At 42.6% G+C, this 17,034-nt stretch overlaps 2 protein-coding genes across 5 annotated transcripts in view; both read right to left on the bottom strand.

The window, feature by feature from the left end:
• Window positions 1-7,717, bottom strand: part of mia3 (MIA SH3 domain ER export factor 3) — a 137,142-nt gene extending 129,425 nt beyond the window's left edge. For both annotated transcript variants that reach the window (XM_063040561.1, XM_063040562.1), the window contains exon 1: window positions 7,572-7,717. In XM_063040561.1, the coding sequence (XP_062896631.1) occupies window positions 7,572-7,683 (112 nt within the window). In that variant the 5' untranslated portion in view covers window positions 7,684-7,717. The remainder of the gene's footprint in view (window positions 1-7,571) is intronic.
• Window positions 7,718-10,215: 2,498 nt separating this feature from the next.
• polr1c (RNA polymerase I and III subunit C) overlaps window positions 10,216-17,034 on the bottom strand; it is a 26,675-nt gene continuing 19,856 nt past the window's right edge. For 2 of the 3 annotated variants that reach the window (XM_063040557.1, XM_063040556.1), the window contains one exon: window positions 10,216-11,076. In XM_063040557.1, the coding sequence (XP_062896627.1) occupies window positions 10,958-11,076 (119 nt within the window). In that variant the 3' untranslated portion in view covers window positions 10,216-10,957. The remainder of the gene's footprint in view (window positions 11,077-17,034) is intronic. The other variant, XR_010017023.1, reaches the window with a different exon arrangement.

The following is a 17,034-nucleotide window of genomic DNA, read 5'->3' as shown; positions in this document are numbered from 1 at the left end:
GCAGCACCATTTCCTTCAGTTCTGTAGCCTGTATCAAGGGAATCTGCCCAGGCTCTGACTTTGGGACTTGGAAAAAGGCCACATCCACACGACATGAAAAACAACATCACAAATGGAGAAACTATTTGAAGGAATGTTCATGTAATTCCAGATATTTTGACAAGCAGAGAATTTCAGAGCAAAATACAATGATAAATACAATCAGAGCCCCTTTCCCTCCTCCACCACCATCATCTCCACACACCCCTCCACTATCCATCCCTACACCTGAACTACTCTAAATCTCTTAATAAAAAAAACGCCCACCTATGACCCCTGCAACACCCCACATCTAACTTCCCTAACATCCTAGCATCTCAACATCCCCCTCTTGCGCAATCTGTCCTGTTAATACCTCCACACAGCCATAGCTGCCACAACCTCAGTGTGTATACGTTCCAAGTATGCCATCTCTAACCCTCCAGTCACACCCTACCACATCCACACATTACCCAGACTCTCTCATCATGTTTGCTAAAGTAGCCTGGGGCAAATTCTCCTCTCTGAAGAATCATGATTCTGAACTTAAAACAACTGTATGTTCAGCCAATGGTAAAGTTACAACACATCATCACATAGTGCTTGGTATGAGGAAGTGATGCAGGAGTGGAGATCTGCCAATTTTTAAAGAAGAACAAAATTACAGGAAAGATTTCAGGGAGGTAGTTCACACAGAGAGGAAGTTGCATCAGCTCGATTTAGGAACATGGAGATACAGATATAAGATTAGACACGGACAAGGTTAGTGGCCAAAGCAGCTCTGTGTGTCGCAGGGTGAATACTGCTTGTGTGGAAGACAAGCATACACACAGACATGGTCAGTCAGACAAAATAATCTCCTCCTATGGTGCAGTCTTTGAATCAGCTGCTCACAAGTGTGGTGATGGACAAGTGCCATTACCTTCTGTGGATCTCATTTGAGGAGGAAAATTCTCTGATTCACACGCCTCAGGAGCTCCTGAATTTTCTGAAAACTGAACAAGGCCATGGTCTCCTATCCAGGCTTTCGTATTTTAAAATACCCTGTTGAACTCAATTAATTTCCCAATGAAAAATATCTCCATCAAATCTTTCCTTGAATTTAGGAGGCCAAGTGATTTATAAAAATTTTAAAAAGGCATAGATCGTCCTTTCTTCCCCTATGGCAGGGGTATCAGAAACAAGAAAGCATAGGTTTAAGGCAAGAAGTAGGAGTTCTAAAGGGAATTTGAGGGGCAAGGTTATATTTTACACAGAGTGGTTGATATTTAGAAGTTTGCAATCAGATATTTTTCAGAGACATTTAGACAGACACAAATAAGCAACACTTACAAGAGCACCCTCCTAATCCAGGCAAATGAGATTAGTCTAGAGAGACAAAAATAGGTCTACATAGACATGATAGTCTGAAGGGCAGGTTTCTGAGCTGCAAAACTCCATTCCTCCATCCCCACTCCTTCAGACCCAGAGGTTGTACCTCTGAGCATTTTCTTAAACTCTGTTTTCCATAACCACACCAACTCAAATATCAATCTGATTTTAAATAAAATTTACAACCTGTATTACTTCCCTCAAAATCTTTCCAAATTATCCCTATCACCCTTCGTACCTCAGGAGAAGACAAGATGGAAGTTTTCACATTCATGGTTTTTACTGTTTGTTATAACCATGAGTTCTGTTTTTTTTTGGTGCTCAGTATCTGGGCATCTTTTGCATATCCAGCATAGACTGCTCATTCCAATTTGCCCCTGAGAAGGTGGAGGGGTGAGTCCCCCTCTTGGACTACTGCATCCCTCCTGGTGAAGGTGTTGAGGAGGGACTTCCAGGATTTAGAGTCAGTTATAGAGAAGGAATGGCAATAGATTACAAATTCAGGATGGTATGCAGCTTGGAGTGGTAGTGTTCCCCTACACCTGCTGCCCTTGTCCTTGCTGGTAAACACTCGGTGACCTTTCACTGGAGTAGCCTGGGTGAGTAACTGCTGTGCACTTTGTAAATGGTATACTTTCTTTAGGAAGGGGGAGAGCCAGTATTATAGGGTGGATCAGTTTTAAGAGGGCCACAGGAACAGAACCTTGGGAAGGGGTACAGAGGCAAACATAAAGAAATATCTGTAAGTAGTAGGAATAGTTGAGAAAACAATTAAAAAATAAAACTTACACAATCCTAGGCTTCACACAGGACAGTCCTGTACCTAAATGAGGATCTAGTTGCTTGGAGGAAAGATTAATTGATTACTGATATTGTGCTACAATGAGTTTGAGGAAAACAGGACAGTTCTGGAGCTCAAAACAAAAGCTTTATATACAAGAGTTCAAAAGAGTTTCACAAGTAAATGTTAGAAGGCTGCATCCTCAAGCTGCAGAAACAGGACCAGGGGTAGAGCTGCATGTTCAAGGGTCAACCATTTACCGGTGGTGAAGAGAGGAGGAATTTCTTTGTTCAGGGATCTGCAAATCTTTGGAATTCTCTCTATCCCAGAAATCCATGCACGCTCAGACAAGTTTATTCAAGGCCAATTTGAGTGATTCAGTCAGCATCTGAAAACCTTAGAGAACAGTCATTTGCCAAGGTAGACTCATTCTGTAAACAACAAAGCAGGCTCAAGAAGCTTGCTCCTACACCTCTTCCTCGCTCTTAAAAAAAACAGGACAACTATATCGATAAGACAGTAACAATATTGATAAGAACACCCACTTCCCTCCATAAATGCTGCCTGACCTGCTGAGTTCCTCCAGCATTATGTATGTTACTCCAGATACCGGCATCTACAGACTTTTGTGTCTCCTGCTCATAAGACAATGGTTCAAATACAATAAAAATATTGCATCCAATTCTGGATACTTTCAAAAGAAAGTGAGGACGTTACTTGGGCAGTCCCTCAGAAAGGAGGATGACTTGCTTCACTAGTTCACTGGGTGCTCAGATAGCTGGTGAGGCCAAGGTGGGAGCTGTAGACTCTTCCACACATGGGGCAAATGTGGCTAATGGACTGGGAGGTGGGGGGATGTGGGGGCGGTTTATGAGCTGGTGCATTCCTTCTACCACTTACACAGGGCTTCTGTGTTCTCCTGATGCAGGGACTCAAGGTACTCGATATCATCTTGAAGGCTCCTTCCCCAATTTGAAGGACAATGGGCTAGAGGTTTCTAAAGGTCAGTGGGGATATTACATTTCTTCAAGGAGATTTTAAGCAGATTTGTAAATCACTGGCAATGAACAATCTGCTGCAGAAACTAAGCAGGTTGGGCAGCATTCTTGGGGGAAAGGAACTATCAACATTTCAAATTAAAAACAATGCCCAAAATATCAACAATTCCTTTCCCCTCCCACAGACTGATCTCTGTCCTTCCAGCAGATTGTTTGTTGCTCCAGATTCCAATACCTGCGGTCTTTTGTCCATCTTTCATAAATCTTTTCCTCTGTCTACTTGGCCGTCTCTTCTCATGATAGAACTCAAAACAGAATGTCTGATTCAGGAGTCTGGTTCCAGGCATGCGAATGACACAGCCTGCCCAACATGTGTGTAACCAAAGCCTCAATACTCAGGATGACACTGATGTTGAATTATGCAGAGAATACCTGTGGCACTTTTGCTTCGGAACCATCTCTCAGGAACGGGGGAGACACAGAACGTAGAATATAGTACAACACAGGAACAGCCCTCAATGTTGTGCTGGAGTAATCAGGCAACCGTGCTGACACATTGTCCACTTCTGTCCATTCTCTGCATATTCATGCACCAATTTAAGAGCCCCTCAAATGCCTCCATCATATTTTCCTCTACTACCATCCCTGTCAGTGCATTCCAGGCACAAAGCACTCAGTAAAAATAAAAAAATTATCCCGCCTCACCTTATATCCATGCCCTCTAAAATTAAACATTTTGCCCACGTGGGGAAAAGATGTGGGCCGACTATTTATACTTTCTGAAAAGGTGCAGTCAGACAGGACAATAGTGATAGGAGACCTGATTAAGAAGGGGACGGTAGAGTTTCTGTGGCTGCAGTAGAGATGCCAGGATGGTGTGTTGCTGCCCAAGTGCCAGGGTCAAGAATATCTCTGACCAGCTGCAGAAAATTCATAAGGGGAAGGATAAATAGCCAGAAGTCATTGGACGCATTGGTACACACAACACAGGCAGAACAAGGGACAAGGTCCTGCAGAATGACTATAGGAAATTAGGGATGAAATTAAAATGCAGGACTTCCAAGTTACTCCCGTGCGCCAAGCTAGTGAATCCAGGAACAAAAAGATAAGCCAGATGAATGCATGGATGAGGGGCAGGTGCAGAGGGCAGGGATTCAGGTTCTTGGATCATTGGGATCCCTTCTGGGATTTGAAGAAACCTGTTCAAGAGGGATGGGTTGACATGAACCGGAGGGTGACCCATACCCTAGTGGGGAAATTTGCCCCTTGTTACCAAGGGAGGTTTAAACTAAATTGGCAGCAGGCGGGATTCAAGAGTGAGGTCAGTGAAGTGACAGGGTATGTGCAGCAACTAAAGAGTATAAGCCTAGCAAACAGGATAGCTATGCTTACAATAAGTGGCAGACAAGACCTCTGATTCAAATTGCAGATATTTCAATGCACTTAGCTTAACAGGTAGGGGGAGACAAACTGAGCACATAGATTACCTCTAGGGACTAGGGTACTGGGGCCGTAATAGAAATGTGACTGAAAGGCAGTTCAATGCTACCAATGCTACAGATGCGACAGAGAAACAGGTCAGATTGGAGGGGAGTCCCTTTAGATAAGAGAACACATAACAGCAGCGTTTAGAGAGGATATTCTTGAGGAACCGTATAATGAGGGTATTTAAGTATAACTTGAATATCAGAAGGGAATAATCTATGGACCATCAGTAGATCTATATTATAGTCAATGGGAACTTGAGAAGCAAATGTGTCAAGAAATTGCTTGTAGTTGTGAAAATAGGAGGGTGCTAAGATTTCAATGTTCAATTCAACTGAACATTCAGAGTGCGAAGGGGCCTCAGGTTGGAGGAACAACACCTTATATTCCGTCTGGGTAGCCTCCAACCTGATGGCATGAACATTGACTTCTCTATCTTCCGCTAATGCCCCACCTCCCCTTCGTACCCCGTCCGTTATTTATTTATTATTATATTTTTTCTCTCTCTCTCTTTCTCCCTCTGTCCCTCTCACTACACTCCTTGCCCATCCTCTGGGTTTCCCCCTCCCCCTTTCTTTCTCCCTAGGCCTCCCATCCCATAATCCTCTCACATCCCTTTTGCCAATCAACTTTCCAGCTCTTAGCTTCATCCCTCCCCCTCCTGTCTTCTTCTATCATTTCTGATCTTTCCCTCCCCTTCCCACTTTCAAATCTCTTACTAGCTTTTCTTTCAGTTAGTCCCGACGAGGGGTCTCGGCCCGAAACGTCAACTGTACCTCTTCCTAGGGATGCTGCCTGGCCTGCTGCGTTCACCAGCAACTTTTATGTGTGTTGTTTGAAATGGGCAGCATTTATGTGGTGCATCCCAGAGGGCTTCCTCACACAATGTATAGAGAAACTTACTCAGAAAGAAGCAATGCCAGACTTCTTCGGGAACAAGGCGGGCCAAATAACTGTAACAGCAGCAGGAATACATTTGGTCCAGAGTTAGTCTCGAAATAACAACTTGCTGAGTGAGAGGGGAGGGAGAGTGCATGATCATCTCTCAGAGGCTGGTAGGTGAACTGTCCTCATTGGGACTCACCCCTCTCTGTAAATGGATCTTGGATGTCGTGACGAAAGACCCCAGTTGGCAGCAACACCACCAGCTCCATCATACTGAGCACTGGTGTTCCCCAAGGGCCACACGCGCAGCCCGCTGCCGTTCACACTGCTGATTCACGACTGCAATGCCAAACCCAACTGAAACTGCATCAAGTTCACTGATGATACAACAGTGGCCAGCCTCATCAGCCTCCAGAGAGGCTTGTCAAACCTGAAACTCAATGTATACAAAAGAGTTGATTGTGGACTTCAGGAAGGCACAGGTCAACCACACTCCATTGCACATCCATGGCTCTGCCATGGAGAGTGAAGGGCACATAATTCCTTGGTGTGCACATTATGGAGTCTGATCTGGACACACAACATCTCCTCAATAGTCAAGAAGGCTCAGCAATGTCTACACCTTCCGAGGAGACTGAGGTGTGCGAGGACCCTATCCCCATTCTAACAACTTCCTACAGCACCATCAAGAGTGGCCTATCCAACTGCATTGTGTGGTACAGAAGCTGCAAGGCATCGGAACACAAGACCCTACAGAAGATAGTAAAAAGCTGCCAAGAGGATCACCAGGGTCTCCCTCCCCACTATTTGTGACATTTATGGGGAGCATTATGAGAATCCCCACCACCCATCCAACACTCTCTTTGACCCACTAATATCAGGAAAAAGGTACAGGTGCATCAGGACCAAGTAAGTCTACCAGTCTGGGTGACAGCTTCTTCCCTCAAACTATGAGGCTCTAATGAATATTCCGCCGCCACCACCACAATCTCATCACTCTGACAGTGAGCCTTTGATTGTACTGCCTACTTGTGCAACACACTACTTGCAACTGGAATTATATTTAACTTATTGTGGTAACACCTTGTTTTATGTGCTGTGTACGATATACATTTTATAGATGCACCATTGTCTAGAGGAACTTTGTTTCTTTTAGTTTGTATTATATATAAACAAACAAACACACACACACCCGGACAGTCAGGTGACAATAAACTTGAGAGTATTGCACACTGAACCACAACTTGTACCACTGACCACTGCAGTGCATTGGGAAGTCTTGGCACTTCCTCACGTTATGGAATGGAAATTTGCTGATTTATTTTACCAGCAGTGCAATAGTTAAATGATCTGATTGGTGTCCAGTGGCTTGCACTTATAACGCAAACTCAAATCCCACTCCTACCAGCTGAGGTATTAAATAAACCTGAAATAAACCACCAGCAGCAAACTACAGAATCACAAAATTCTAACTGGTTGTCTGATCCTCCTACGTGAGGAAAATACACCAGCCTACTTCCAAATGGTAGTCTGGGCTCGCAGCACATGCGGACATTAACAGGATGTGGGTGGCGCTGTCAATGAATGAATAAATCAATTAAAATTCTTGAGTCTACCCAGATGAAACCAGATTTAGAACTGCATATATGTTTGAAGTTAGAAAACTCCGTCAACAACAAATGTATCATTATCTTTGCAAAGCAATAATCTGAAGAAAGAGCTGATATTTTAGATATGATAACTAATTATGTTTAGATTACAATAATTATAAGTAATTTACACCTCTGATATGCTTTCAATGAGGTGATAAAATGTGTCCAAAGTTAGCTCCCGTGGTTTGAAGAGTTCGGCGCCCGCTGACCTCGTTATTCCCAAAACATCCAGGCAGCCAATAAAGTTCAGACTGATGCTTTGGGTGTCCTGCAGCTGCCAACAGGTCAGCAGTTGGAGCCTAGGACATCTTTTCTGTTCGTGACTCGTTGTTAATTAATTAAAACAGAACCTAAGGGTTGTTTACAAAACAGGTTACTTACTGCTGCATTCCTCGTCCAGGCAGCGTTTGAAGTCGGACAAAAGCTTCTGCCCAGAGCTGACGGCAGCGACAAGCAGCGCCCATAGACACATCTCCTTCAGCACTGCAGCCATGTTGCGCGGCGCTGGATGACGGCGCAAGCGCTCTGACCGCCGCGACACGTCAGCAGCAGAGCAGAGCCGAGCCGGGCCGGCCCGGACAAGAGTGCGGTTAGCTTGGGGGTGGGGGGGGGGGGTGAATGTGTGGAGGGGCCGTTTCGGATAAGGGACAGTAAAAATAGGGAAGGAGGCTGAAAAAGGACTGGCGATGGGGAGGGTCGACTGGGCCAAGAGAACTGGCAGGGCTGTGGGCGTTGAGGAGAGGATAGGAAGCGGCTGAGGATGCAGAGGAAGGGGTGGGGGTATAGTGAATAGAAGGGAGGATAACTAAAAGGGGAGGGGGACTGAAAAGGGGCTAACTATGGGGTGGGGGGGCTGAGAATAGAGAGTAGGGGTAGAGGTGTATGTATCCATAAAAGGGAAGAGAAGAAAGGGAGAGACAGAGGAAGAGTGAAAAGTAGATTCCCGAAATCCCCAAGAACGCTGAAATTTACTCAGTGAGAATGAGCAAAACAGTTAACTATAACTTCTGGAGCCATTGTTTAACAGTAAACCTTAGTGAAATAGTTAATATGCATAATTAGTTCGTCCCTCCACACTGTGGCTTCAATATGTAACATCTTTAAGATGCATTAGTTACCCATCAGAGGCTCTAACCCCTACTAGCTGGGAGAAGGGCAGAAAGTACCCACGGGTTTCCAACGCAGTTACACCCCCATCCAGCCTTGGAAATAAGTTACTTATCTTTCATCATCGATGTATCTAAATCCTGGAACTCCCTACACTGTGCATTATCTTCACCGCACAAACATCAGAGTTCGGTGTTGCTCCTCAGTAGCTCCCTCTCCAGGACAATTAGTGATAAGTATTAGTTGCCAGCACTGCTAACAATCCAAGAAATTTTATAAAGATTAACATGCAGACTAATTAAGTTCTGTGATTCTGGAAAGCAAACAATATCGTGGAAAAGCAATGCTCATTTGTAATTGATTTATTATTGTCACACGTGTGGAAAGCTTCTGTTTTTCCATGGTATCTAGACAGATCACTCCATACAGAAGTATCTGGAGTTGGGAGCTGGGATATAAAGATAGCTAGAGCGACAAGCGTGTTGTGGAAGCAGGTGTCTGCAGAAGGACTTAGAGAGACTCAGGGAATGGGCAAAGAAGTGGAAATGGAATATTGTATATTAGGAAATAAAGGCATTAACCTTTATATTATGTATACAACATTCCATCTGCAAAAAGGTGCAAGAAGATGCGGAAGCCCTCAAGCAGGATTCCCTATTGTTTAACTTGCAGGTTGAGTCAGTAGTGAGAAAGGCAACTGCAATGCTAGCATTCATTTCAAGAGGACTAGAATACCAAAGGAAGGATGTAATGCTGAGGCTTCATAAGGCACTAAGTCAATCCACACTCGGTAGTATTGACAGCAGTTTTGACTTTATTACTTACATCCTTCAAATACATGAGTAATAAACTTTACATCTCCATTACATCACTGTGCAATTATAGTAATTTATAATAAATAGTGTACAACAGGATAGTTAATATAACATAGAAATACAGTTGCATCAACATGAAATAAGCAGTCTGATGGCCTGGTGGAAGAAGCCAGGTCTACTGGTCTTGGCTTTTATGCTGTGGTATCATTTCCCACATGGTAGTAGCCAGAACAGTTTATGGTTGGGGTGACTCGAGTCCCCAACGATCCTTTGTGCCCTTTTCACACACCTGTCTTTGTAAATGTCCTGTATAGTGGGAAGTTCATATCTACAGATGCACTGGGCTGTCCACATCACTCTCTGCAAAGTCCTGCGATGAAGGAAGTACAGTTCCTATGCCAGACAGTATGTAGCCAGTCAAGATGCTCTCAATAATGTCCCTATAGAAAGAATTGGGGGGGGGGGGGCATATCAAACTTCTTCAGCTCTCTGAGGTAAAAGCGGTGCTGTTGTGCCTTTTTCACCACAGCCGGTACGTACAGATCAGGAGATCCTCGGTGATGTTTATGCCAAGGAACTTAAAGCTGTTCACCCTCTCAACCCCAGATCCATTGATGTCAATAGGTCTGTCTCCATTCCTCCTGTAGTCCACAACCAGCTCCTGTTTTTGCAACATTGAGGGAGAGGTTGTTTTCTTAACACCACTGTGTTAGGGTGACTTCCTCTCTGTAGGCTGCCTCATTTTTATTTGAGATTAGGCCAATCAATGTGGTGGTGTCAGCAAATTTAATTGGCAGATTGGACCTGTGGATGGTGACACAGTCGTAGGTATACAGAGAGTAAAGGAGGGGGCTTAGTACACAGCTGTGTTGAGGGTTAGAGGGGCAGAGGTGAGGCAGCCCACTCTTACCACCTACCAGCGATCTGACAGGAAGTTCAGGATCCAGCAACACAAAGCAAGGTGAAGGCTGAGTTTCTTGTCGCACCTGGAGGAAATTATGGTGTTGAATGCTGAACCCATATCTAAAAGGTGTGCTGGCACTGGAGAGGATCCAGGAGGTTCACGAGAATGGTCAGGAGTGAAAGGAATTTGAGGGCTCTAAGCCTGTACTTGCTGAAGTTTAGAAAAATGAGGGGAGGATCTCATTGAAACCTATCAAATATTGAAAAGAGTAGACAGAGTGGATATGGAGAGGATGTTTCCTATAATGGGAGGGTCAAGGATCAGAGGGCACAGCCTCCAAATTGAGGGACATCCATTTAGAAAGGGGATGAAAAAAAGACTTCTTTAGCCAGAAGGTGGCGTATCTATGGAATTCATTGTCAGAGAGCTGTGCAGGCTAAGTCATTGGGTATATTTAAGGTAGTGGTTGATAGGTTCTTGAGAAATCAGGGCATCAAAAGTTACAGAGAGAAGCAGGTGAATGGGGTTGAGAGGGATAATAAATCAGCCATGATGGAATAGCAGAGCAAACTCCTTTAATAGTGCAACATATTTACGAACACAAATTACAATACCTTGGAAAAAATTATCAGTTCTGAAGAAATATCATCAACCTGAAAGAAGTTGGTTCTTCTCTTGCAGATGTTGCTGATTTACTCCATTTTGTTTTACTTATGATTGAATTTATAGTCCATTATATCTGTTATCCTCGCCATTGTCCCTGACATTCAGCTTCATATGTATTAACCCACTATTTCATGGGACAGAGGTCATCGTTGAAGCAAGTCAATGATGCTCATTTCTGACAGGTATAATTGGTACTAAAAAGAGACCACTATTCCCACTGCCATCAGGTCCAAGCACAGCCCAGACCCAGTTGAACCAGTCCAACCACATTAAGCTCAGTCCATTTGTACAGTGTCCAGTTCATTCAAAAATCTTCTACACTTTGTTATCAGGACTTTCAAGGCTTCAGACACAAGCACTTCCGGTGGAAGAATTCCCGTTGATTCCACTGAAACTTTAAAGGTACAGAAGCTTAGCGGACAGCACACAAAATCTTGGGGGGAAAACCCCCAAGGACAATTACCGTTTTTAATAGGATAACTCATCACTCAAAGCCCAAGGATCAAGCTTGCCAAAATCTTTCTAGGACCTTGCACATTCTCTGTGAATAAACATGACAGATGCAAGAGAAAGACACCATTACAGAACTCCTTTATCTAATGGACAATATTCAGCTATACGATCAATCAAATTCCCTCTGTCTCATCAGGCATTCTATAAAACTTTTAGTCACCAAGTTTGTTTGATACATAGCCCAGTGTCTCCCATATAGGAAAATCAAAATAAAATGTGTAAATGTCAGAATTCTGAAATTAAAAACACAAAATGTTGAAACAAATTTAAGGTTACAGGTTAAAGATTAGATGCAGGAAAGAATGGGCAGGATAAAGGGAATATTTGTGATGAGATAAAGCCAAGGCATAAGCTGAAGAGGTCATCCAACAACCTTGGATGTTGTTTACACCCACTCTCTCTCAGCTCTGACCAAAGGTCTTCTACCCCAAGTATCTAGTCCAGATGAAGGATCTTGACCTGAAACGTCAACTGTCTATTTCCCTCTTCAGAGGCTGTCTAACCTGCTGTGTTCTTCCACTTTAAGTCGCTGCAGGTTCGTGCCTCTGTCTACCTCAGGCATTATTGCTCTTTCCCCAGATACTACTCAAATAAAATGTGTCCATAATTTTCTGTCCCTTATGACTACTGGTGGAATAATGATCTTGCAAAACACCTTGCGAAACATTACTACTTGAGTGTTAAAATGAAATTTGTCCTGATGACCAAGATCTAGCTGTATCTTTCTCCACAGCATTTTGTTTATTTTACAGTCTTTTAGCACTGGAGATGGTTTGGAAAGGATAGAAGTTGTGGATAGTAGCCAGTGAGCACAGACCAACAGTTGTCTAGACATTGGAGTGCCCAGCATCAATCCAGTTGTCTGCACTATGGGGAGGGAGTTCAGGCATGTCCCCGTTCTGTATACCCGAGGCAGCCAGTTGCAGTTGTAGAAGAGTATTACAAATATGTCTACCAAAGGGTGCCAATGGAGGAAACAGTTTCTGTATGGGCTATAGGGACATATTGAGGAGACAGCGACAAGGGTGAAGGAAGTAATACCTGAGAATCTGCAACATGCTGTGTAATTGTTAATATAAGATAGGATAATTCAGCTGTATTGCAAGTGCAGGCTGTAACCTCCCAAACCATTAACAGAAAATGTTGGATATGTGCCCATTACCCCACCACTGCTGCCTCCTCTGAACTCTTCCGTGAACTGGATGAGGTTCAGCCAAAACTACACTGACTGGTAGCTCCAACACATTAGCCCTAAGTAATTCTGGGTTTGCGGTAACAATGTCTGTAAAATCCTACCCTAGGATTGAGCAGGTACATGTACTACAGGAATAACTGATCCTGAAGCTGACTAGGTAAAAATTTATGCACATGCTCTTCACCATTATTACCCCAAGAGTCACCATAAGCAGGAGGTAGAGAATCCCTTTGCCTTATGGAACACCGGGTTTCACCAGTTCACCTGAGCCCATTTACCTCATTTGGACATGGCAGATTTGTAGAGTGCTGTGATTAATATTTCAGCCACCATAGAAAAGGTAGAAAACGGGTGGACTTCCGGGTCATCAAGGGAATGGCGGCGTAAGGAAAAGGTCTCTCGACAAAAAAGAAGGTAAACTGCCCCAAAATCGAATTTAGACAAATACTTAATATTGCATAACTATATTAATAAAAGGGGCAAGGATGATGTCTAAGAATAAGATTAAAAAGTCCGCTCCGAAGGCTGATAAACATAAAGAGACGCAACAAGGCGACGGGCCTAGCTCCCCCACGGCAAGCCAGGACGGAGATAATGAGGGGGAATCGGTGACTCTGTCTTTGATTCTCGGAGAGATTCGCGAGTTCCGACAAGATAACAGCAAACAGCTGGAAGATATTAAAGGAGAAATAGTAAAAACTAACTCGCGGATAGATGAAGCCGAAGCGAGGATTGTAGGAATTGAGGAGAAGCTACAAAACGCAGAGGAAGTGATAGCAGAAATACTAAAGCTACAAGAGCAGCTCCAGTGGAAACTAATAGATCAAGAAGGCCGCTCGAGAAGGGAAAATGTGAGGATCTATGGAGTTCCCGAAGGAACTGAAGGTAAACCCGGACTGATGATTCCCTTCATGGAGAAGCTGCTTAGAGAGAACCTTGATATACCGGCCACGAAAGACCTATAGATAGAAAGGGCTCACCGCGCGTTGACACCACAGCCTCCGGCAGGCGCCCAGCCCAGATCGATTCTGGTCAGATTTCTCAGTTACAGAATGAAGGAAGAGGTGCTTAAAAGGGCATGGCAAAAGAAAGGTTTCATGTGGAACAACTGTAAAATCAGTTTAGACCACGACTACGCACCAGGGATTCTTGCCAGACGGAAGGAATATACGGAAACACGGAGAGTCCTGAAGGAAAACAACATCAGATTTCAGACCCTGTATCCAGCTCGACTGAGAGTCTTTTACGACGAAGGGACAAAAACTTACGCTACGGTGGAGGAGGCAACGTCAGACCTGGCGGACTGGGGACTACCTATTAAAGTTATCACCTAACCGGAGTCGCTACTGGAGAGGATTCGGCAGAAGTCATGGCAGTTAGTGGGGCGAGGACACTCCACACGAACCAGAGTGTCAAACTACAAGGAAAAGCTGCAAATATTCAGACACGAATGTACAGAGAACACAGATTAATTAAGAGAAATGACTGAAAAGAGTAAATCGGACTTAAAGGTAAAATGAAAACTGGTAACTGAAAATAAACTTGGCGGAATAACTTGAATGATAGCAATTTGGTCGAGACATAAATAGGAGAAAATTCTCTATGAGTATTCAAACTGCTGAGGGCCCTCTAACACAGGGTGAAGATAGAGGTTATCCCTCTGAACTGAGGCGGGTCGGTGCTCAGGCCTCACTGTGGGAAGTCGGGAAAAATTTTCAAATGTTACACGTTCAAAAATGTCCAGGGTGTGGTTATATGTCTTGGTTTACTGTTGAGAAGGGATTGCTTACTGTTTGGTTAGAAAAGGACAGTGTTTTTTTTCTACTAGAGAAAAATGCAAACTGAATTGGCAAAAATAATTTCCTATAATGTTAATGGGGTTTTGAATCCAATTAAAAGAAATAAGATTATGTCTAAATTGAAAAAAGAGAGGGCACAAATAGCTTTCCTCCAGGAAACACATATGAGCCAATCTGAACATGGAAAATTAAAAAGAATGGGCTTTAAGCATGTATTTTATTCATCATATAAATTGAGTCATAAAAGAGGGGTAGCTACTTTAATATCAAGTACTCTTAATTATGAACATATTTCAGAGACTAAAGACAAAGAAGGACGGTTCGTAAAAATCACAGGAAGAATAGAAGGTACAGAAATAACATTGCTGAATGTTTATGCTCCTCCAGGTTGTGAATGGTCATTTTATAGACACATTTTTGACCTAATGGTCAGTTCTCAAGGGGTAGTAATTTGTGGAGGGGATTTTAATATTAGATTAAATCCTATATTAGATTCTTCAAGAATAGTTACTCAGAATAAACCTCTGACTCAGAAAGTGAATTCATTGATGGAGGAGTTGGGAATTATAGATGTCTGGAGGGAATTACACCCCACTAGTAAAGATTATACATATTACTCTTTCCCTCATTCAGCCAATTCAAGGATAGACTATTTCTTTATCTTTAATACAGATAGACTCAGGATAAAAAACTGTAATATTGCAACAATTGATCTGTCGGATCATAGCCCAGTCTCTATGTCTCTAATCCTGGAAAGGAAAATGAGGAAAACACTATGGAGGCTAAACTCACATATACTCAATAACCCAAAAGTAATGGAGAGATGAAGGGGAGAAATCAAAGAATATCTAGACCTTAATGACACGGGAGAAACATCACCAGTGATCTTATGGGATACATTGAAAGCTGTACTGAGAGGGAAAATTATTTCCATTACCACTCACATGAAAAAAATCAATGCACAAAAATTAGCAGACCTTCAAGGAAAATTAAAACAACTTCAAGTTGTAGATAGCAACAAAAGTAATTCAAATCGAAAACAGGAAATTAGGAAATTGCAAAGTGAAATTGAAGATATTTATACGTTGGAAACTCAAAGACATTTTCTTTACCTGAGACAAAAGAATTATGAAGTAGGAGGTAAATCAGCTAGATTATTAGCATATAAATTACAAAAGCAACAAGCAGACAATACAATTCATAAAATAAAGAATCCAAAGACAAAGCTTGTGGAGAGTACAATAGGGAAAATTCAAGAGAGTTTTGCAACATATTATCGAGAGCTGTACTCCCAACCCCGGGCCCCCAATGAGCCCTATATAGACAGTGTATTGAATTTTTTAGATCTACCTAAACTTACAGATTTACAAAATGAAAGTTTATTAGAACCAGTAACTGTCAAAGAACTGAACGTGGCCATCTCTAGGTTAAAGGCTGGAAAGTCCCCAGGTTCTGATGGGTTTACCTCAGAGTGGTACAAGTCCCTGAAGACACAGTTAGCCCCATTACTACTTAACACCTTTAATTGGATCTTGCAGAGAGGAGAAACTCCACCTTCCTGGAGAGAAGCGATTATTTCAGTTATTCCTAAAGAGGGTAAAGATAAACTAGAATGTGGCAATTATCGGCCAATTAGTGTTCTTAATTTAGATTACAAACTATTTACATCTATATTAGCGCGCAGATTGGAAAAGCTTTTACCTGGCCTAATCCACTTAGACCAGACTGGATTTATTCAACAAAGACAAACACAGGACAACATAAGGAGAACTCTGCACATATTAGAACAGGTTAATAAGAATGAGACAGAGACAATGATAGTAGGATTGGACGCTGAGAAAGCTTTTGATTCGGTTAGTTGGGCATTCCTATACAGAGTGTTAGGAAGATTCGGCTTTCAAGAAAAGTTTATTAAAGTAATTCAGACTCTATATCACAGCCCTACAGCCCGAATTAAGATAAATGGGGACCTCTCTGACTCCTTCATCTTAGAGAGAGGCACTAGACAGGGATGCCCAATTTCTCCTCTCCTTTTTGCGCTATATATTGAACCGCTTGCCCAACTAATAAGACAGAGCGAAATCGGAAAAAGGTATCAAGGTGGCAGGGATTGAACAGAAAGTGGCGTTATTCACAGATGATGTTTTGGTCTATCTGAGTGAACCAGAAACATCACTTATAGGATTGTTTACACTGTTGGATGACTTTGGGAAAATATCAGATTATAAAATAAATGTAAAGAAAACGCAGGTTATGTCCCTAAATTATACACCATCCAAAAAATTGCAGGATACATACGATCTTAAGTGGGAAGCTAAATCATTAAAATATTTAGGAATAACCCTGCCGAAGGATCTTTCAACACTGTCACAGGTAAATTATGGGCCACTAATCTCAGAGATAAAAGCAGATATGCATAGATGGAATCTTATCCCCTTTTTAAGTTTAAATTCAAGGATAAATACTATAAAAATGAATATTCTTCCTCGGTTATTGTATCTTTTCCGTACTTTACCGGTGGAGGTGGATGATAATCAATTCAGGGAATGGGACAAATGGATTTCCCGCTTCATTTGGCAAGGAAAGAAACCTAGAATTCGATATAACACCTTACAGTTAGGGAAGGAAGGAGGAGGTATGGTTCTTCCTTGCCTGAGAAATTATTTTTATGCCTCACACATAACCCCTCTGTTATATTGGTGTAATAGGGAATATAAGGCTAGATGGAAGGAAATAGAATTTGGATTAGTTGACAGTTTTCCTCTACAGGCCTCAATAGCTGACAAAGGATTGATGGCCCAGTTGGAAAAATTTAAAAACAGTTGGATAAATCTTACATTAAAAG

This window comes from Mobula hypostoma, chromosome 2 (assembly GCF_963921235.1).
Source record: "Mobula hypostoma chromosome 2, sMobHyp1.1, whole genome shotgun sequence".
Classification (NCBI taxonomy): domain Eukaryota; kingdom Metazoa; phylum Chordata; class Chondrichthyes; order Myliobatiformes; family Myliobatidae; genus Mobula; species Mobula hypostoma.
Note: the sequence above shows the minus strand (reverse complement) of the source record. Positions and strands in the feature narration are given on the sequence as shown.